The sequence below is a fragment of the Helianthus annuus genome, chromosome 2, assembly GCF_002127325.2.
Source record: "Helianthus annuus cultivar XRQ/B chromosome 2, HanXRQr2.0-SUNRISE, whole genome shotgun sequence".
Classification (NCBI taxonomy): domain Eukaryota; kingdom Viridiplantae; phylum Streptophyta; class Magnoliopsida; order Asterales; family Asteraceae; genus Helianthus; species Helianthus annuus.
Window position 1 is genome coordinate 64,314,643 of NC_035434.2, and position 23,850 is coordinate 64,338,492.

General features: G+C 41.0%; 1 protein-coding gene across 1 annotated transcript; it reads right to left on the bottom strand.

The window, feature by feature from the left end:
- Positions 1-22,670: 22,670 nt before the first annotated feature.
- LOC110917809 (protein MIZU-KUSSEI 1) lies at positions 22,671-23,687 on the bottom strand. The gene has a single exon (XM_022162257.2). The coding sequence runs from the start codon at positions 23,596-23,598 to the stop codon at positions 22,852-22,854; it is 747 nt and encodes a 248-aa protein (XP_022017949.1). The 5' UTR covers positions 23,599-23,687; the 3' UTR covers positions 22,671-22,851.
- Between the last annotated feature and the right edge of the window lie 163 nt (positions 23,688-23,850).

Genomic DNA, 23,850 nt, shown 5'->3' on the forward strand with positions numbered 1-23,850 from the left:
TAACGTTTTCACGTTAGCTAAGGTTTTGACATTTTCATGTCACTAAGTTTGGATAGTCGCCAGTAAGGGCCGTACTCCAGTTTACATACGATCCTTTGGGCTTGTCCCCAGTTATCCTTTGGGCTTGTCCCCAGTGATCCTTTGGGATCATCCCCAGTGATCCTTTGGGCTTGTCCCCAGTTACTAACTTATCTTTTATATTGGCTTAGTCCCAAGTTATATTCCATTTTTTCAGGTTTTCGAAGTTAAACAATTAAGGATCCCTAATCCTTATTATCCATTAAAGTTTTACTTATGGTTATCCCGATTAAAGGTTAGGATCCTAACTTGGATCCTCAGGTATGATCCTTAACTATTTTTAATTTCATTGTTCATTTGAATAACCTTTAGACCTTGACAACTGAACCTATGATCCTTAAAATAAACTACCTTGAAAATTTTCGATTATAGGATATTTGATCCAGGATCATATCCTAAATTTCTTAAACATAATTTGCTCAACTTTTCTTACTCAAACAAACATGTGTCAAAACAATTGAAAATAAAAAGGATAATAACACAAGATAAGCGACAAAAGTTTAAGATTTTATTTATTAACGAAAGGATTAACCCTTCAAAAGTTGTCAAAATTGCCAACCCACATTTCTACCAGCAAAACGTGGCCCGTCCACATGGGTTGGCAAAGGGTGTCCATTGTCTGTGCGGTCTTAGCATGTGCAGGAAATTAAAAGCGGCAGGATCACAAAGGCTTCATCCCCCAAACAGAGGATCCCTCCACCATTTGCAATCCTACCTATTGTCTGAAGGATCCTGGATCCTTAATCCTAAAACTATTGTTTAAGTACAGACCATCATTGTTTGAAAACACCAACAACCACAAAAACTACTACCAAAATTTAAAAATTGGGCTCTGGCTATGTCTAGAAGTTTCCATCATTGCCCAATCTTGCAGCTCAAACCTTCGCTGCACCATCACCACCAGCTCCACTTGCTTCCTCCTGATCCTTACCAGCATCTCCACCTTCAAGCATAGGGATATCCTCAACATCGTCATCATCCTCCAATTCTGCCAGCCTTGCCTTCCAACCTTCCACGTCCCATGTGCCTTTGTCAAAAGAAGGATCCTGAGCCTCTGCAGCCATTTGCAGCTGGATCTTATACATGGTTATCGCAGCAGAGACCTTAGCATCATGGGTGATATCATGCTTCTCGTAGTCAAACTTGATCAATGCTTTGACAGCTTCATCCCTGGTAGCCCGGAGCTCCTTCTCAAGATCGGCTATCTTGAGATCCTTCAGCACACCCATCTGTCGGAGGTCGGCAATTTGGCGATCCTGATCTTCAACGTGGCTAACATAAGTTTCTATTTCAGTAAGTTTCTGCAAAAACAACAAGATATGACGTCAGACACAGGTGATCCTCAAAAACCATCAGGATAACCAACAGGGGCAGTGATCCTAACCTCGTTGACAGAATCAAGAAACTGCTGGCGAATCAGGGGAAATCCTTGAAGATCCTAAGAAACCTTTCTCTTCTTTCCCTTACCCCTAATAGGAGCTTTAGGGGCAGAAGCAGAGGGACTAGCAGCAGGGGTCTTCTTTCTTGAAGACTTGACATTGGCAAGTTCATCAATCCCGAACTTGGAGGCAGACTTGGCAGACTTAGCAGGTTTCCCAGCGCCTACACAATCAAAACCAGATAAGTTCCCTTACTAACTAAACAGTCTTACATATAACTCACTTTTTAATAAGGATACTTACTTGACATAGTGGCAGATGCGGAGGATACTTCTTGTGAATCTTGGACGGTGATTTGAAAACTTCTGGTCTCAGGATCAAGCTTTTTGAAAGCTAAAACCCTCTCTTTTGCAGCAGGAGTTAACTTGAGATGAGCAACGGATATGGCTGCACAAAAGACAAAGAAAACATTAGTGATCCTCATCATGAGAGACAAGTCTGATAGTGATCCTTCCAGGACCCTCTATCCTACCATGAGTAGCCCACTCCTTGGGCAGATCTTCCCCGTTAGGGATGGTATCTCTCCTAACAAAGAAGAACCGTCGCTTCTAGTTGGTATCATTTTTTGTGACCTTAAAAACAGGGTGATCCTCTCCAGCTTTCCGTTTCAACAAGAACCGACAAGAACCAAACGTGGTAAGATCATATAGCTCGGCCAGCTCCGACATCCCTAAGTCAATCCCCTCCTGCTCAATGATCCTCTCAAGGGTACACAGAACCCTCCAGATCATCGGCATGGCTTGGATATAGGACATGCCGGTCAGAGAAAAGAAGGATTGGGTGAAGGCTGGAAAAGGATATGAATATCCTAAGGTAAACGGAGTTGCAGGAAAGGCCACCCAGGCATCGGAAACAAAATCACTCAGAGCGGTGGAAGAAAAAGACTTGAAGACAGTATCCGCCGGAAAACAGTGACGGATCCTATCAACATGAGCATCAGTGAAGCAGCACCTCTCCGTAGGAGAGTCTTTGACGATCCCTTGGCTTTTCAGAGGACTGCTCTTCTTGTGATCCTTGTGAGGGGAATTTCGGAGCAACATACTCTTGGCAGGGTAAAAGCAGAAAAACAGAGCAAGAGAGGAAAGAAAAGAAGAAGAATACCTGTTTTGGTCAAAAATCACACAAGGATAATGTAACCAAACTTTATGTAAACGGGGTATGATGCTTGGTTAATTATAAAAGTAAAGGATCACTTTTATGAGAAATATGCAAAGACACAATGATTTATACGAGGAAAAAGCCCTTGATCAATATATGATCTCCGGCATAAAAAACCTCGGGTGATGGCAACTACCGATCACCAAACTTCAATATAAGAACAAAATGGTTACAACTTCGGATGATAATGAGCTGAGTACAAGGATCACTATTGTTTCGAGTGTCTAAGTGTGTGAGAGTTGCGTTGTATGTCGTGTGTCCTCTTCCAAATGATGGAGAGTGGTATTTATACAAGTGTAGGTGACATATTTTAGGTAAAAGGACTAATTATCAGCTCATTACCCCTTTAGAAATAAAAGACAATCTAGCCTAAATTGCTGCCCATGAATCAAGCCATGTTTCCATATCCTGTGCAACGTCTATCTTCAATTAAGCTCTTGCCATAATTGTGAAGACGCGTCCCTGGATCATGATGCCTAGAGCGTATCCTGCTAGATGTTCCTGCAAAAATAACATTGCATTAAGCGAAGATGATCGTTAGTATGAGGATCCTATAATGTCCCATGATCCTGATCCTGAAGTCCGGCTGAGGATCACTGTCTGCCAAAGAAACAAGGATCACTGGTTAGGATCACGTGTAAGGATCACCTATAATAAAAATCTAGCCCTAACAATTGCCCCCAAAATATAAGGAGTTTATTGTAAATTGACGAGTTATATTTTGTTTCGATCTTATCTCCAACGGGCGACTCCGAATAACTAGCCGTTACATATGGACTAGCCGTTGTGATCATTACGTCATAGATGTGACAATCCCTGCAGATCATGATTATAAATAGGAGATAGGGTGAGGATCAGTTTGTATTTAAATTCAAGATACACTCCCTTTATATTCTGCACCGAAGATTGATCAGGTATTCTTCTCTTTCTCTCTTTCTTTTCTCTTTGCTCTGTTTTCTGCTTCTACTCTGTTTCCGTCTCGTCACAAACATGTTGCTCCGGAATTCTCCACACAAGGATTCCAAGAAGGATAGTCCCTTAAAAAGCCAGGGGATTATCAAGGATTCTCCTACGGAGAGGTGTTGCTTTACTGATGTTCACATAGACAGAATTCGTCATTGCTTTCCGGCGAATGCTGTTTTCAAGTCCTTCACACCTACCGCTCTGAGTGACTCTGTTTCGGATACCTGGGTGGCTTTTCCTGCTACTCCATTTACCATAGGGTATTCATATCCTTTTCCATTGTTCACCCAATCTTTCTTTTCCTTAACCGGCATCTCATATATCCAAGCTATGCCGATGATCTGGAGGGTTCTGTATACCTTCGAGAGGATCATCGAGCAGGAAGGGATTGATCTGGGGATGGCGGAGTTAGCTGAGTTTTACGATCTTACCACCTTTGGTTCTCACCGGTATTTGTTGAAACGGAAAGCCGGGGAGGATCACCCTATCTTCAAGGTTACTAAGAACGATACAAACTGGAAGCGTCGCTTTTTCTTTGTTAGGAGGGATTCCATCCCAGATGGGAAGGATCTGCCCAAGGAATGGGCCACTCATGGTAGGATAGAGGATCCTCGAAGGATCACTATCAGCCCTGTCTCATATAATGAGGATCACTAATATCTCTTTTTATCTCTTGTGCAGCTATATCCATTGCTCATCTGAAATTAAGCCCTGCTGCAAAAGAGAGAGTCCTAGCTTTTAAAAAGCTTAATCCTGAAATCAGAAGTTTTCAAGTCACCGTCCAAGATTCTCAAGAAGTATCCTCTGCATCTGCCACTATGTCAAGTAAGTATCCTTATAGAAAATAAATTAAATGTAGGATTGTTTGATTAATAAAGCAACTTATCTTGTTTTTGATTGTGTAGGTGCTGGAAAGTCTGCCAGGTCTGTCAAATCTGCTTCTAAATTTGGGATAGATGATCTCACCAACGTCAAGTCTTCAAAGAAGAAGGCTCCTGCTGCCAGTCCTTCGGTCTCAGCCCCCAAGGCACCTATCCGGGGCAAGGGAAATAAGAGGAAAACCTCTGAAGATCTCCAAGGATTTCCCCTCCTCCGTCAGCAATTCCTTGACTACGTGAATGAGGTAAGGATCACTGCCCCTGTTGGTTATCCGTTTCGGATATCCTGTTTGTGTATCCTGTTTCTCTGAGGATCATCCGGTTCTGGACTTACCTTGTTTCCCTCTTTGCAGAAACTTGCCGAGATCGAGACCTATCTTGGCCATGTTGAGGATCAAGAGAGCCAGATTGCCGACCTTCAACAGATGGGCATGCTTAAGGATCTCAAGATAGCAGATCTTGAGAAGGAACTCCGGGCCACGAAGGATGAGGCTGCTCAGAGGTTGATCGATATGGATAACGAGAAGCAGGAGATCACCCAAGATGCCAAGGTCTCCGCGGCAATTGCTATGTACAAGATACAACTTCAGATGGCTGAGGAGGCTCAGGATCCTACCTTTGACAAAAGCTCGTGGGACGTTGAAGGTTGGAAGGCAAGGCTGGCGGACCTGGAGGACGAGGATGAGGCTGAGGAGATCCCCATGCTGGAAGGTGTTGATGCTGAGAAGGATCAAGGTGGAGATGCTGGTGGTGATGAAGCAGCGAAGGTGTAGGCTGCATGATTGGGCGATGATGGATATTTCGAGACTAGGCCGGAGCCCAATTTTTTAGGATTGGTAGTGGTTTTTTGTGGTAGTGGTGTTTGTGAACAATTATGGTCTGTAATCTCCGAACAATAGTTTTTAGGGTAAAGGATCCTGGATCCTTCGAACAATAGGTAGGATTACAAAAGGTGGAGGGATCCTCTGTTTGGGGGATGAAGCCTTTGTGATCCTGCCGCTTTTACTTTCCTGCACAATGCTAAGACCGCATAGACAATGGACACCCTTTTGCCAACCCATGTGGACGGGCCACGTTTTGCTGGTAGAAATGTGGGTTGGCAATTTTGACAACTTTTTGAAAGGGTTAATGATCCTTTTGTTTAATAATATAACTTAACTTTTCTGGCTTATCTCGTGTTGTTATCCTTATCTTCTTGTTTCTTAGTTGTTTTTGTAGTATATTTGTTTAAAGTGGCAAGAGTTGAAAATATGTTATCCAAATTTAGGATATGATCCCAGATCAAATATCCTGATATTGAAAATTTTCAAAGTACTTTAGTTCAAGGATCATAGGTTTGGTTGTCAAAGTATAAGGGTCGGTTAGGATAATGAATATAATCAAAATAGTCAAGGATCATACCTGAGGATCCAAGTTAGGATCCTAACCTTCAATCGAGACAATCGTAGATAAGATTTTGATGGATAATAAGGATTAAGGATCCTTATGTGTTTTACCTTTGACAATCCTGAAAAACGAAGCACAACTTGGGACTAAGCCAATGTAAGAAATAAATTAGTAACTGGGGACATGCCCAAAGGATAACTGAGAATGATCCCGGAGGATCACTGGGGACAAGCCCATAGGATAACTGGGGACAAGCCCAAAGGATCGTATGTAAACTGGAGTATGGCCCTTTCTGGCGACTATCCAAACTTAGTGACATGAAAATGTCAAAACCTTAGCTAACGTGAAAACGTTAGAAACCTTAGGAACGGATGTATGGTACGTCTACCATTATACGTAGGATCCTGGGTATAGCCAGTACGATGAGGTTGTCAGCCCCGGAAGTGGGTACTGGTCCCAAAGACGTGAACTATATCAGGATCATCGAGCGCTGCTGGCGGAAACTGGGGATAATCCCAAGGATAACTGGGGTTGGACCCAAGGATCTGTGGTGCTTTTGAAGATCTTTTGACGATATGCTGAGGATACCTGAACTATCATAACTCAAATGTTTTGTGAGTAGAGGATGAAGGATACATGATCCTTATCCTTAGGTAAAAAGTAAGAAAATGCAATAGTTTCTAGGATAAGGATATTACCAGAGTAAGGATCACTGATATCACCGGGATCCTTCAAGGATACTTCAATGTAAGGATCATATGCATGAAGGATCATGTTCACAGGAAATATTTCTTTAAGTGAACAGCATTCCAGGCTCTTGGCAATAAGTTTCCTTCCATGGTTAGCAACCTGTATGCCCCCTTTCCTGCTTCGGCTTCAATTAAGTAAGGGCCTTCCCATTTTGGTGCTAACTTTCCGTCAGCAGGATTAATAGTGTTTTGGAATGTTTTCCTCAACACCATATCTCCGACTTGGAACTTCCTTATCCTAACATTTTTGTTGTAGGCACCAGCCATTCTTTGTTGGTAGCTTGCCATCCTTATCCTAGCTAGATCCCTGATTTCTTCAATAGTATCAAAATCCTGGGCTAGAATTGTAGCATTTTCTTCAGGATCACGAGTACTTGTTCTAGCAGTTGGGATCACCATTTCTGTTGGGATCACTGCTTCTGCCCCAAATACTAAAGAGAAAGGTGTTTGACCAGTGGCATTCTTGGGAGTTGTTCTATCAGCCCATAGCACATAAGGTAACTCCTCTGCCCATTTCCCCTTCTTGGATCCTAGCTTCTTCTTCAGATTGTTGATGATGATCTTGTTGGATGATTCTGCTTGACCATTGGCTTGTGGATGAACTGGTGTTGATGTTATCATCTTGATTCCCCAACTGTCACAAAAGTTAGTGGTTCTGCTTCCAATGAATTGGGAGCCATTATCACATACAATTTCAGAGGGAATGCCAAATCTAGTTATAATATTTCTTTTGATGAAGGATATGACTTCCTTTTCTCTGACTTGGGCGAAGGCTTCAGCTTCTATCCACTTAGAAAAATAGTCAGTCATGGCAAGCATAAATACTTTTCCGCCAGGTGCTTTAGGAAGCTTGCCCACTATATCCATTCCCCATCTCATGAATGGCCAAGAGGATGGTATAGGGTGTAGCAGTTCAGGTGGTTGGTGAAGGATATTGCTGTGTCTTTGACAAGGATCACATTTCCTAGCATATTCTACAGCATCTCTTTTCATGGTTGGCCAGTAGTATCCTGTTCTAAGGATCCTTGAGAATAATGCCCTGCCCCCAGTGTGGTTTCCACAATCTCCTTCATGGAAGTCTCTCAACACTTCTTGATCCGGAAAGCTCTAGGATTTTCACCCATTGGAATCTCTCCGTTTTGCAAGTATTTCATGATTGGTGAGACCCATGATCCTGAATAAGATTGAGCTTCTTTACTAGGGATTATTGCAGTATCCTCTTCTATTTCCATGGCCACTTGATTTTCAATAGCAGGAGCCAGGATATGGATGATAGGGATACTTATGTCTTCTGGAATTTTCAAGGATGATCCTAAGTTGGCCAATGCATCAGCTTCCGTGTTATCCTCCCTTGGTACCTGTGTTAAGCTGAAAGAAACAAAAGAGAGTGCCAATTTTTTTGACTATCTCTAAATATTTGGTTAGTTTTTCACCTTTAACAGCATAGGATCCGTTAAAGTGATTGGTGATCAATAATGAGTCTACATATACTTTAAGATATTTTACCCCCATATCCTTAGCAATTTGCAAGCCAGCAATCAAGGCTTCATACTCAGCCTCATTGTTAGTTGCTTGGAACTCACAGGCTATGGAGTGGGGTATTATGTCCCCCTGTGGCGATTTTAGTAGGATCCCGAGCCCTGTGCCCTTGACATTTGAGGATCCGTCAGTGTGTAATATCCAAGGATCCTTGGTTTCATCCAGCTGCTGGACCTCCAATTCTGCTTCTTTTTGTAGATCACTACTGAAATCAGCCACAAAGTCGGCTAAGGCTTGTGATTTAATGGCTGTTCTTGGTTCATATCTTATATCATGGGCACTAAGCTTCACTGCCCACTTAGCCATTCTCCCTGACATCTCCGGTTTCCTGAGGACATTCTTAATTGGAAAATTAGTTTTAACAACAATAGTATGGGTTTCAAAATAATGCCTTAACTTAGTGGATGCCATGATTAATGCAAGAATAAGTTTTTCGAGGTGTGAGTACCTGGATTCGGCATCAAGTAAACTTTTACTTACATAGTAGATAGGATATTGTGTACCTTCATGATCCTTGACAAGGACAGCACTTACAGCGGTTGAGGATACCGCCAGGTATAAGGATAACACATCTCCTTTTTCCGGTTTAGCTAATGCTGGTGCTGAGGACATATATTCTTTGAGGGCTTGTAAAGCGTCTTCATGCTTCTTAGTCCATTCGAACTTCTTATTCTTCCTTAGGATATCGTAGAATTCTTTGCATTTTTCTGAGGATTTCGATATGAACCTGTTCAAAGCTGCTATCCTGCCTGTCAGTCTTTGAACATCCTTGGCATTGGCAGGAGATTTGATATTTACTAATGCTTTGATTTGTTCCGGGCTTGCTTCAATGCCCCTCTGGGTTACCATGTATCCTAAGAACTTTCCTGCCTTAACACCAAAATGGCATTTCGAAGGATTAAGTTTCATGTTGTAACTATCAAGGATATCGAATGCTTCTTCCAAATCCCTTAGGTGATCCTCAGCTTTCTTTGACTTGACCACCATGTCATCTATGTACACTTCCATAGTTTTTCCAATTTGATCTTTGAACATCATATTCACCAGCCTTTGATATGTTGCACCTGCATTTCTTAGTCCAAAAGGCATGGCAATATAACAATATAAACCGGTTGGGGTCATAAAGGCTGTATCCTCTTGGTCAGATGGTTCCATCTGAATTTGTTGGAATCCAGATGATGCATCCATAAAGGTCAACAGTTCATGCCCCGCCGTTGCATCCACCATGGAGTCAATGTGGGGTAATGGGAAAGGATCCTTGGGACATGCCTTATTCAGATCAGTGAAATCGACACATACCCTCCACTTTCCATTTTTCTTTTGGACAACAACCACATTGGCTAACCATTTTGGATACTTTACCTCTCTGATCATACCTGCTCGAAGTAGTCTCTCTACTTCTTCTTGGATAATGGCATTCCTTTCTGGTGCAAACTTCCTCCTTTTTTGATGGATTGGTTTGATAGACCTGTCAATGCCAAGTTTGTGAGTAATAATATCCTTAGATATACCTGTCATATCTTCATGTTTCCAAGCAAAGGTAGATTTTCTTCTTTTGAGGAAGGATATCATGTCTTCTTTCATCTTGCCAAGGATCCCTGATCTGATATAGATTTTTGATTCAGGATCACTAGGATCCAAGAGGATTTCATCCACATCTTGTTCCCTTGCCTCCAAGACATTCCTTGGAGGATACTGTAATTGCTATTGCTCCCTTGGTTTCGAGGTTGGCTTCATAGATGATGTATAACAATCCTTAGCCTCCTGCTGATCACTATCGATCTTGATTATTCCCCATGGGCTAGGGAGCTTCACACATTGATGGTAGGTAGATGGGACTGCCTTCATATCATGTATCCAAGGCCTGCCAAGGATAACGTTGCAACAAGATAAACAGTCAATAACACAAAATTTTTGATAATTATGTAATCCTTCCACGTAGATTGGTAGTTTGATGTCCCCCAGAGTTTTCTTGGTTTCCCCACTGAATCCTACAAGCACGGAGGATCTTGGTGTGATGTCTGATTCTGGGATTCCCATCTTCTTCAGGACATCCAGCTGGATAATGTTCACTGAGCTCCCGCCATCAATAAGGATCCTGCGGACAAAATGGTTAGAGATAAAGAGAGTGATAACTAAACTATCATGGTGAGGATCCTGAATGTTAATGCGATCATCCTCATCAAATGTTATCATCTTCCCTTCTGAGACACTTGATGTTCTAATAGGCCTTTCACCATTGTCCATTTTTGATTCTTTTGCATGTCTTTTGGCCGCCGAGAAGGATGTACCACAGATGTCTGATCCTCCGGATATAAAGTTGATCACTTGTGCATTTGCCGGAGGTGCTGGAGCTTTTTCGGGGATCCTTTCAGGATCCTGGGTCCTTTGCTTTTTTCTCCCCAATAATTCTTTTAGATGCCCCTTGCTTAGCAGGTATCCAATTTCTTTTCTTAAGGCTATGCAATCTTCAGTTAGATGCCCGAAATCCTCATGGTATGCACACCATTTTGACTTGTCTTTAGTCCCGGATGGTTTATCATTCTTCCTGGGCCATCTAGCTTTTTCACCTAGATTCTGCATTGCAAGGATCAGTTCATGATTATCAACGGAAAAACAATATTCTGAGATTGGAGGATAATCTTCATCATCCTCTTCTTGGTCAACAACATGCACATTCTTGTTCTCATTTCTATGGTAGGATTTGAATTTGTTGTTCTTGAAGGAGGATCCTTGCTTCTCCTGTTTTGAGGATCCTACTTGTCTCTCCTGGATCCTCTTGTCATCCTCTAGCCGGATGAACCTGAGTGCTCGAGTTCTTACTTCATCTAGATTCCTGCATGGTGTCATAACAAGATCATCATAGAATAATGAATCCTTAAGCAGTCCCATTTTGAAGGCTTCAACAGCCGTAGCCATATCCAAGTTGGGAATGTCCAAGGATTCTTTACTAAATTTAGTTATATAATCCCTTAATGATTCATTATGATTTTGAGTTATCCTGTACAAATCACTAGTTAATTTTTCAAATTTTCTGCTACAAGAGAATTGGTTATTGAATAAATTAACTAAATTAGCAAATGAAGTAATAGAGTAGGGGGGAAGACTTAGCAGCCACTTTAGAGCTGATCCAGTAAGAGTGGATCCAAATCCTTTACATAGGCATGCTTCCTTCAACTTTTCTGGGATAGGATTGATCTCCATCCTCTCCCTGTATTGTGCTATATGCTCCTCTGGATCCGTTGTGCCATCATACAGCTTCATGGTAGGGATATGGAACCTTTTGGGTACCTCTGCATCACAAATTGGTGGTGCAAAGCGAGATACCTTGTGGTTTCCATCTGCAATCTCTGGGATAGGCTTGACTACCCCTGGAACACTTGAGATCATATCTTTTAGCTTCTGCAACTCCCTGGCCATAGCATGATTGGTACCTGTATCCTGCATGAATCCATGGTTAGTGGTAGGATAATTATTTAAAGTGTTACCTCCCATTGGGTTCAAGTTAGGGAACCCATATTGCTGGGATCCTGGAACAACGGAGGGACCAGTGGAAGCAATGGTCTGCATTGGAATGAAGTCCCCTTGATGGACATCTAGACTTCCTGTTTGCAAACTTTTTAGGGATCCTGGTATCTGGAAGGATCCTGGTGTCTGGGATGATCCTGGAATGAAGGAGGATCCTTGAACCTGGGATGATCCTGGAACAAAGGAGGATCCTTGGCCCTGGAATGATCCTGGAACAAAGTAGGATCCTTGAAACTGCTGTGCCCCCGGATAGGCTCCTGAATTCATGAAGGATCCCATGTACTGAGGATAGGATCCTACTGGCTGAAAATGTGAGTCTGATGTCTGAGCCATTGCTGCCGAGTTGAGATGTGATCCTCTTGACTCCCCTATGATTTGCACGTCCGGGATCCCTGATGGCTGGGAAGTGATCGTTGGAGTATCGAAGCTCAAGGATTTGGGCATCAGTGGGGAGTGATCCTCTGCCGCTTTCTTTTGTCTTTTGAGGTCTCCAATTTCCCTGAGGATCCTGTCATTAGTCTCATCCTGCCGCTGCATACGATCCTTCATCTGCAAAATTAAAGCAAATATATCACTAGTACTGGGAATAGAAGAATTCATAGCAGAAGAAGATGGAGGTTTAGAGAAAGTGGGAGTTGATCTCTTCTCAGTATTTTTCTGAGATCCTGCCGGTGGAGGAGGCAAAGTGGTCTGTGATGAGGTGACTGCAGACATCGCCGTGGACGTGTTCTTCAATGATGAATCCATGTAACTCTTTGAAATGATTTCGAACAAAAGATTTTCTTATGAATGAAGCACCAATTGCCCCACGGTGGGCGCCAAACTGTTTTGGTCAAAAATCACACAAGGATAATGTAACCAAACTTTATGTAAACGGGGTATGATGCTTGGTTAATTATAAAAGTAAAGGATCACTTTTATGAGAAATATGCAAAGACACAATGATTTATACGAGGAAAAAGCCCTTGATCAATATATGATCTCCGGCATAAAAAACCTCGGGTGATGGCAACTACCGATCACCAAACTTCAATATAAGAACAAAATGGTTACAACTTCGGATGATAATGAGCTGAGTACAAGGATCACTATTGTTTCGAGTGTCTAAGTGTGTGAGAGTTGCGTTGTATGTCGTGTGTCCTCTTCCAAATGATGGAGAGTGGTATTTATACAAGTGTAGGTGACCTATTTTAGGTAAAAGGACTAATTATCAGCTCATTACCCCTTTAGAAATAAAAGACAATCTAGCCTAAATTGCTGCCCATGAATCAAGCCATGTTTCCATATCCTGTGCAACGTCTATCTTCAATTAAGCTCTTGCCATAATTGTGAAGACGCGTCCCTGGATCATGATGCCTAGAGCGTATCCTGCTAGATGTTCCTGCAAAAATAACATTGCATTAAGCGAAGATGATCGTTAGTATGAGGATCCTATAATGTCCCATGATCCTGATCCTGAAGTCCGGCTGAGGATCACTGTCTGCCAAAGAAACAAGGATCACTGGTTAGGATCACGTGTAAGGATCACCTATAATAAAAATCCAGCCCTAACAATACCTGATTGATCTTCGGTTGAGATTATAAAGGGAGTATATCTTGAACTTAAATGCAGATTGATCCTAACCCTATCTCCTATTTATAATCATGATTTGCAGGGATGTCACCTCAATGACGTAAAGGTTGTAACGGCTAGTTCGAGATTAACGGCTAGTTATCCGACTTGTTTGTTGCAGATAAGATCAAAACAAAATATAACTCGTTAATTTACAATAAACTCCTTATATTTTGGGGGCAATTGTTAGGGCTGGATTTTTACCATACATGATCCTCACATGTGATCCTAATCAGTGATCCTTGTTTCTTTGGCAGATAGTGATCCTCAGCAGACTCCCAGGATCAGGATCACGGACCATCATAGGATCCTCATGCTAACAGTTGCTTTCGTTGAATTTAATGTTGTTTTGCAGGAATGACTAGCAGGATCCGCTCTTAGCATCACAATTAAAGGACACGTCTTCACAACTATGGCATGTGCTTAATCGGAGATGGACGTTGTGAAGGATATGGAAACTTGGCATGATTTAAGGGCGATAATTTAGGCTAGATTTACTTTTATTTCTAAAGGGGTAATGAGCTGATTATTAGTCTTTTTACCTAAAATAGGTCACCTACACTTGTATATATAACACTCTTCCTCATTCGGAAGAACACACAACACAATTCTCACACGCTTAGACACTCGAAACTATAGTGATCCTTGTACTCAGCTCATTATCATCCGAAGTTGTAACTATATTTTTCTTATATTGAAGTTGGTGATCGGTAGTTGCCATCACCCGAGGTTTTTTATGCCGGAGATCATACATTGATCAAGGGCTTTTTCCTCGTATAAATCATTGTGTCTTTGCATATTTCTCATAAAAGTGATCCTTTACTTTTATAATTAACCAAGCATCATACCCCGTTTACATAAAGTTTGGTTACATTATCCTTGTGTGATTTTTGACCAAAACAATGATGTAGCTCAGGTTCAACACGAACAGGACATGGTCTCTTACCGGGAATGCTTTAAGGGCTCCGTCGTTATCTCTCTCCTCCAAGCCAGGTTAAAAATGGCCTATGAGGCCAAGGCCATGGGCCTTGAATGCTCCTCGTGGAATGTTGAAGCTTGGGAGGCGAAGTTGAGGGATCTTGGTGGCAATCCCGTGGAGTATCCTATGAAGCCTGCTGTTGAGGAGCCTGCCAAAGTGGCTGAGAAGGCGCCTGATGCTGGTGGTGATGCTGCTAAGGATGCTAGAGCGGATGCTGGTGCTGAAGAAGCCATGGTCAAAGAGGGTGCTGCCCCTTGAAAGCAGCGAAATGGGCGATGATGGATGTTGATGCAGAGGCTGGAGCCCATTTTTTAAATTTGTTGGTTGTGGTCGTCGAAAAATTTCCTTTTTCTGTCTTTAAACAATTTATTTTCCTGCATTAAGACAATATGATGGCCAAAGGTGGAGGGATCCTGAGTTTCAGGACGAAGCCCTTGGTCATCAGTTAGTATGGTTTATTTTGAACACTTTTAACAATTGAAGGTGGAGGTATCTTGGGTTCCAAGACGAAGCCTTCAATTGTTAAGTAAATATGGTAGAAAACTAATCGTGCTTTTGGTGGATGGGTCTCAGTTTGAGATGAAACCAAAAGCACAATCTTTTGCTATGTTAATAATATAACCTTTTTATGACTTTTTCTATTGTTATCTATTTTTTCAATTTTTGTTATTTATTGCTTAGTTTGAATACGATTTCAATATTCCAAACTTTGTGTAATATTTTAAATGTCCTGACCAAATATCCTAAAAATATATCCTGAGAACATATCTTGATCAGGATACTCGTAAATATCCTACTAAGACTTTTGTCAAATAGAGTTTTTAAAACTTAAACAATTTAGATAATGTTTTCAAAGAAAAAGGAAAGGTCATACCAAATATAGAGTACACCTCTATCCTTACACTTCAATCCTTTTGCAACCATTCCACCGAAGATGTCCCCAGTCTGGGATACTTAGTGAACTAGGCCCAAGCTTGATCCTCCGAGCTTTCCATCATGCCTTAGTAGGAATGTCCCCTGTTTAGGTCATTGTTAAATACTTATGAACTCTTGTGATCACAATTGATTTCACATTTATGTATAACTTTAGTATCACAGGGGATAAACCCTAAATATCCTGGAGATAGATCCTCAATATTCTGGGGATAAACCCTAAGCATACTTGGGAAAATCCCAAATTTTCGTGCGCTACAGGCGGGAGTGTATAAACTCCAAGACTTAGAAAGGTGAAAACCTTTAAACCTTAGAGAGGATGAAAATACCCTTTCGCGAGAGAGGGTGATCAATCCTCATATACCTTTAGGATCCAGGATATAGCCAATAATAACGAAATTGTCAGCCACTTTTACATGGACTGGTCCCGCTATCTTGAACTATCCCTGGATAACTTGCACTCCAGGCGGGGTGTTTAAACCCAATTCTAGAGAAAGGTGAATACCTTTAAACCTGTGAAGGGATCAGGATCCCTTAAACGTGAGAGAGGGGGGCAATCCTCTAATCTTTCGAATTATCCAGAGTGTATATCCTGGAGGTATATCCCGAAGCATATTCTGCAAAACAACCTTAAACTAAGGTGGGTGTTAGCCTGGCTAACACCCCTCCGATGCTTAAGTCAGTATTGGATTCAAATAAAATAGAATTATATCTAAAAGAGATAGAATTCATACCATCCTGAGTTAGAAATTAAATTCTAAACTCACTTGAAATAGGCTTTGAGGTGTGTAGCATTCCAGGATCTTGGTAGTATATCCCCCTCCATATTCTTAAGCCGGAATGCTCCTTTTCCGGATTCCGATTCAATCTCACAAGGTCTTTCCCACTTAGGAGCCAACTTTCCATCAGCAGGATTAATAGTATTCTGAAAAGCCTTCCTTAATACCCAATCTCCAACTTGAAACCTTCTAGTCCTTAGATTCTTGTTATATGCTCTGGATATCCTCTGTTGGTATGCCGCCATTCTTAACTTTGTCGCATCCCTTGTCTCATCAATAGTATCCAATTCTTGACATAGGTCTTCAGGATTCTTCTCAGGATCCCGAAGGTTGGATCTTGTTGTAGGTATTACCATCTCTGTCAGGATTACTGCCTCTGCTCCAAATACTAAGGAAAATGGGGCTTGCCTAGTTGCACTTTTCATTGTTGTCCTATCAGCCCATAAAACAAAGGGTAATTCTTCTACCCACCTTCCTTTCTTAGCTCCTAGTCTCTTCTTCAAATTGTTGACTATTATCTTGTTTGAAGATTCTGCTTGCCTATTTGCTTGAGGATGTACCGGAGTAGATGTAATCATTTTAATTCCCCAATTCTTACAAAAGTCAGTAGTCCTTTTACTTATAAACTGAGAGCCATTGTCACAAATTATCTCGGCTGGTACCCCAAACCTGGTCAGGATATTCCTTTTTATGAAGGATACTACTTCTTGGTCTCTGACTTGAACAAATGCCTCAGCTTCAATCCACTTAGAGAAATAATCAGTCATTGCCAGCATAAAGACTTTTCCTCCTAGAGCTTTTGGTAATTTTCCCACTATGTCCATCCCCCACTTCATGAATGGCCAAGGGGAAGCAATAGGATATAGTGGTTCAGCATTGATGTAATATATTACTGTGCCTTTGACATGCATCACATCTTCGAGCATATTCTGCTTCATTATTAGTGGCAGGAAATTCACACCTGATAACCTGGGTAATATGTCCCCCTGTGGCGATTTAGTAGTATACCCAATCCTACACCTCTCACATTAGATGCACCATCAGTATATAATGTCCAAGATTCTAAGTTTTCTCCTAGATGTTATACTTCTAGGTCTACTTCATTTTGAATATCACTACTGAACTCAGCCACAAAGTCAGCTAGAGCCTGAGACTTTATGGCATTTCTAGGTTCATATACTAGATCATAGGCACTTAATTTTACTGACCACTTAGCCATCCTACCTGACATCTCGGGTTTCCTAAGCACATTTTTAACAGGATAATTAGTTTTAACATTAATCCTATGTGTCTCAAAATAATGTCTAAGCTTTCTCGATGCCATAACTAAGGCCAATATCAAATTTTCTAATTGAGAATATCTAGTTTCAGCATCTAATAAACTTTTGCTAACATAATAGACAGGATAATGCTGACCTTCGTGATCCTTTACCAGGACAGCACTTACTGCATTCCCTGATACTGCAAGATACAGGGATAATGGTTCACCATCCTCGGGCTTCATTAACAGGGGTGCAGTTGAAAGATACTACTTCAATTCCTACAAGGCTGCTTCATGCTTCTCTCCCCATTCAAATTTCTTATTCTTCTTCATGATATCGTAGAATTCCTTGCACTTTTCCGAGGATCTTGATATAAACCTGTGTAATGCTGCTACTCGCCCTGTTAATCTTTATACATCTTTCATGTTCGAAGGTGACTTGATATCCAGTATAGATTTTAATCTGTTCCGGGCTTTCTTCAATCCCCCTTTTAGTCACCATGTATCCTAGAAACTTTCCTGCCCCCACTCCAAAATGGCATTTGACAGGATTTAGTTTCATGTTGTACTGGTCCAGGTATCGAATGCTCCTTCAATATGCCGGAGATGATCCTCAGCCTTCTTAGATTTTACTACAATGTCATCAATGTATACCTTCATGGTGTCCCCCAGTTTGTCTTTAAACATCATGTTCACCAATCTCTGGCATGTTGCACCTGCATTTTTCAAACCAAAAGGCATAGCAGTATAACAATAAATACCTGTTGGTATCATGAAAGCAGTATCCTCCTGGAATCCCGAGGATGCATCCATGAATGTTAACATTTCATGACCAGCAGTAGCAACCACCATTGAGTCGATGTGAGGCAGAGGGAATGGGTCTTTAGGACACACTTTGTTCATGACCAGCAGTAGCATCCACAAGTGCAGTAGATTTTGAAGTGATATCCATTGGGGAAACGTTCATCCTTTTCAGCTTTTCCAGCTGAATAATGTTGACAGAGCTGCCATTATCCACCAGTATCCTGCGCACAAAGTGATTAGCAACATATAAAGTTAGTGCCAAACCGTCATGATGGGGATCCTGGACAGTATCCCTATCATCGCTGTCAAACGTTATCACTTTATCGGTTGTGAGGGTCATCATCTTGGTCGGCTTATCTCCCCTTTCTGCCTTAGCCTCCTTTGCATGTCTTTTTGCTGCAGAATAAGAGGTTCCACAGATATCGGATCCTCCTGAAATAAAGTTAATTATCTTGGCATCCGCAGGAGGTGATGCTGCTCGTTCAGGATCTTTCTCAGTATCCTGACCCTTATTCTTCTTTCTTTCCAGGAGATCCTTCAAATATCCTTTGCTCAGGAGATAGCTTATTTCCTTCCTCAAAGCAATGCAATCTTCCGTAACATGTCCAAAATCCTCATGGAAGGCACACCACTTGGATTTATCCTTCCAATTAGCTTTCTGTTGGTTCTTCCTAGGCCACCTCGCTTTGTCTCCCAAACCTTGCATAGCATACATCAGTACAGGTATATTAACAGAAAAACAATATTCTGACAACTCAGGATACTCCTCAGGATCCTCGTCTTCAACAACATTCACTTTCTTGCTGTCATTCCTACCATATGGCTTAGAGGATATGGTTTGTATGAGGATTCCGACTTCCTGTTAGTTGATTCATAGGTTGAGGATGAATTCATCCTCTCTTGCATCTTTTTGTTATCTTCCAGCCGAATATATCTTAAAGCCCTGTTTCGAGCCTCATCCAGGTTCCTGCAAGGATTCATTACAAGATCCTGATAAAATTGGGAATCCTTTTGCAAACCCATTTTGAATGCTTGCACAACTGTTGCAACATCAAGGTGTGGGATATCAAGAGATTCCCTGCTAAACTTGTTCACATAATCTCTCAAGGATTCCTGAGGTCCTTGAGTTATCTTGTAGAGATCACTGGTTAGTTTTTCAAAACTTCGACTACAAGAAAATTGACTATTAAACAAATTGACTAAATGAGCAAATGATGTAATTGAATGAGGTGGAACATTTAAGAGCCATTTTAAGGCCGATCCTGTCAAAGTAGAACCAAAACCCTTGCAGAGGCATGCTTCCTTGAGGTCTGGGGGGATAGGATTAATTTCCATCCTTTCCCTATACTAAGCAACATGCTCTTCAAGATCCGTAGTTCTGTCATAGAGCTTCATGTTGGGGGTTTGAAATCTTTGGGATTTCAGCATCACAAATAGGATATGCAAACCGGGATATCCTGTGGCTATCTTGGGATGCTTCTGGAATCGGATGGACCACCTCAGGTACACTGGATATCATATCCTTCAATTTCTGAAGCTCCCTAGAAAATGTTGATGTCATACCTGCATCCTGCAAAGATCCGAGACCATTAGTAACAAGAGTATTAGTATTATTAGACACGGTACCAGTCTGAGGATTCTGGCCATATCCTGAAGCATATCCTAAGCTTCTCACACTTGACACCCTGACCGAAGAGGGTATCTTAGGAGTATGATTCTGAGTATGGCTAGGCACAATATTGCCCCTGTTATCCTCGGTATACACAGCCGAACTGAAGTTCAAAGCCCTGGGCTGCAAGGGAGTGACGGTATCCTCAGCAGGCCTGCTTGAGCTGGATTTCAAGAGTTGTATCTCTCTTATCAGCATCTGGTTGATCTCCTGCTATTGCTTCATCTGATCTTGTATACTACCAAACAAAGTCAGAATTTCATCATTAGAAGCCAAAATAGGACTACCCCCTGAGACAGCAGATCCTTGAACATTCCGAGTGGGGATAACATCCCGAGCCACATGAGTTTTAGTTCCTCTTGAAAGATCCTGAGGCTGTGAAGAGGCTTGCGTCCTTTGAGGAGGTGGTGGAAGCACCGAACCAATTGTTGTAAAGGTTGTAGCAGACATGGTAGAAGAGCTCATGTTTGATCTTGAGGCCATTGAATAGTGTAGCAAAAAGTTTTGAAAAAAGAAAATCAAGTAATGATTTTGCAAAAGCTTTTAGTAGAAATAGCACCACTTGCCCCACGGTGGGCGCCAAATTGTTTTGGTCAAAAATTATCTAAGTAATTAAGTGATCAAATTAGTTAAGTGAGGTAGTGTGCTAGAAGTATTTGAAAAATATATGGTGATTAAGTTGTTAACAAAAACAGTTTTCAGGATACGACTTAGGATATCGAGCTGTATCTACAATCAAACAATGAGCAAAAAGATAAAGGGTGACACGAGATGTACGAGGAAAGCCCTTAATCAATCTAGATCGCCGGCACAAAACCTTGGGAGCTAACAATCGCAGCTGCCTTGTTCTTCTTATTACTTCAAATATCAGGATACAGTGCAGGATATGATACAGATCAACTAGGTGTTACAATGCGATTTGAATACAAGTGTAAGTGTGAGTGATTGCAGCTAGTAGAGAGCAAGAGTGTTCGAAAAGAATGTGTGTTCTATCTGATCTGATCTGATCCGATCAATCCTATTTATAGTAAAACGAAATTAACAAACTAGGCTATAAATCCGGGATATAGTGAATATTCCCTTCGTGAACGTTGTAGTCCACGTCTTCCGGCTTCAACGTTCCTATTTCAACAGATTGGTCCGGGTCTTCGGGAGAATAGGTCCACTCGAACGTTATAGACTTGCTTCATTAATCTGCACGTGAATTAATTAGTCATTACCAGGATACTATGTCAGGATGTTACCAATATCCTGAACCATTATCCTGATCACAATAAAAGAAACATAGTCAGAATATTGTCCAGGATATATGAGCAGAAAACCACCCATAACAGTTTTGTAAAAATAAATCAACTTTAAATTATATATGTTTTATAAAAATAAAACAAAAATCTACAATTTTTCAACAAAAAACACAATCAAATACAACCAAACAACAAACAACAACCCATTTTTTCCACCAAAACCTTACTTTTTCCCCCAAAAATAAACAACCAGCCCAAAACGCCCCGCTTTGGTACGAGGTCATCAGACAAGGACTGACAGACTCAGTCCTTGTCTATTGACTTTACCCTAAAGCACTCTGCTTTGGCCAAAGTAGGGCGTTTTAGGATGTGCAAATAGACCAAGGGGTGTGTAAATATCCTGAGCCTATTAAATATTCATGTGATTATTGTTAGCAGACTTGGTAATATCATATAACTTAGTTGATTACTGAACACATGTTTAATAATAGGAAAAATTATTTTGTTTACAACCATTGCCTACAACTGTGCTTGACTTGTTTGTCTAATCTTTTTTATTCCCTTAAAAGGATACACAAATGTAAAAACAATCTTCTAGAAATCCTAAATGCATAAAGAAAGGATTGTATGGGTAGGTGGCATATATATTTTTCCATTGTTCTTGAGTTTTGTTTTTTCTTTGAAGGAAAAGAATCTTTCATTTTTAACAACACATGAGTTTGGGAATACAAATGATGATGAATCCAATTATTGAACTTAATCATTATACCATGTTGCATTTAACATTGCTAGACATCTGCAGTATTAAACATTCTGTGAAAGAATAATAACCTATAACGCTAATGTGATACCTAATTTACAATATAATTGTTTAAATATTGTTCAATGAACCTGAATTGATATTACTGATTTATTTAAATGACTATAATAATAAAAATAAATTATGGAAGTACAGTAATCAAAATTGAGAATCAAATAAGTAAAGGAATATGTAAATAAAGTTGGACAAAGTTTATATATTCCTCAAAAATCATAGATTTTTAAAACTAATTATTACAACTTCAAATTATCACTCATGACAATATAGCCTAGTGACATTTTTTAGGTGGGATAAGAATTAGGAACCATTAGGCTAGAGGGTGTGGGGGCGCCACCCTCGCCAGCTGGACATCTATAGCGCCCCCAGGCGCTATCGGACCACACCATGGGCGTTATGGCGGGGCGCCATTGAAGGCTCGCCTCCAAGGTAACGGGCTTGAATCGCGTGGACCGAGGAGCATTTAACATTTTGACCATTGAAGGCTCGCCCCATGGGCGCTATGGCGGGGCGCCATCCACACCCTCCAAATTAAAGGGGGACATGATAAAGCCCCAATGCTGACATGGCGCTGACGTGGATCCTAGTTGACCTGATAAAGCCCCAAGGGGCTCCAAGCACACCCTATAGCCTTAGGTCATGTGTTTGATTCTCACAAGGGGGTTTTTCCTAGATTTATTGGATTTTTTTTCTGAATTAGTATATAGGTATTATTGCCTAGTGGGGATGGATATGATCGGGTGGTTCCGTTGATAACACCCACTGATATTAATAAAGTTTAACTTTAATAAATTAAACAAAAGATTTTTAATGACTTTATAAAGATGTTTCATATATTCAAATGCTCAAAAAAAAAAAAATGAAACTAATAATATGTATATCTCCCATTCCACCCTTATAACACTACAAATTACAATAAACTCATCCTTTTTTATTACAGGATAAGCAATAACAAGAAAAAAAAATACTTCAGCTACAAAGAACTAAATTACCAAGTTGGTTTTTGGAATTTAATTCCAAATTCTGCATTGAATCTCAAATTCTAAGCAAATAAACACTAAGTTCAGGAGCTCCATTGCTATCAGGATTCATCATATAGAAAGCTTCTGAATCTCTTGACCCTGTTACCCTCTCAAATTTAGCTCTCATGTACATGATCTCATCACCTTCTTCTTCCCCTTCTCCATCGACTGTTTTCTCTGGGGGCAACACCCCGGCCCCCATAGATATCGGCTCAACCGCTTTTAAGACCCTCCATTCTTTCTCCCCACACTCTCTTTTTAAGGCAAAACCACACTTCTTACCATTGCAATAAGTCCTCCAAACTGGCTCTTCTAATAGCCTCTTTGAATTACTTATCTTTTTGGTCTTGTCCTCGTCTTTATCGCACTCAAGTGCGATTCTAACGAGCCCGGACGCCATTTCCTTAACCAGGCCACTAATCGGGGTTTGAAGCTCGATTAGGAATGCTGGTTGGGAGACCGGGTTCTTTTGAAGTGTGAAGTAAACATGGCCTCGTCGGGACCCAAACAGGGTCCCGACGACCCTAGAGCCTAGGGAGTTGAGAAGATTCGTCCGGTTCTTACTTATTGTAGTAAGAACCGAACGAAATCTTGCAACGGTTACTGCTTGGAGTTTCTTTCTTGTTGGTGGCGGGGGTGGTGGAGGTGGTTGTGGATGGTTTATGGTGGATTTGGAGGTAGGATTGGAGGGTGGTGAGACATCTTCATCTTCATTGCTGACCTTATTTGACCAATGGAAGTGCATAGAGGACCTTGCCATGGTTGTACAAAAAATGGGAAAGGAATAATAACCAAATGGGAGGGGGCAGCCTCTTTAACAATGTGAGAGCGTGAGAGAGAGAGAGTGATGTTTCTTTTTTATGAATTTGTGGATGTTATTTCTTTATACGTGAACATGGAGTAAATGCTTTCTTTTCTTTAATAATCTTTAAAAAAATAATTAAATTTTGCCAAAGTTATTACTTGTGATCAATTTAGGCTGGTGGGTGCGGTTTAAAGCCCTTAAGGGCTT

Excerpts from the sequence above, each read along its gene's own strand:
- LOC110917809 (XM_022162257.2), bottom strand. The coding sequence starts at position 23,598 with ATGGCAAGGTCCTCTATGCACTTCCATTGGTCAAATAAGGTCAGCAAT.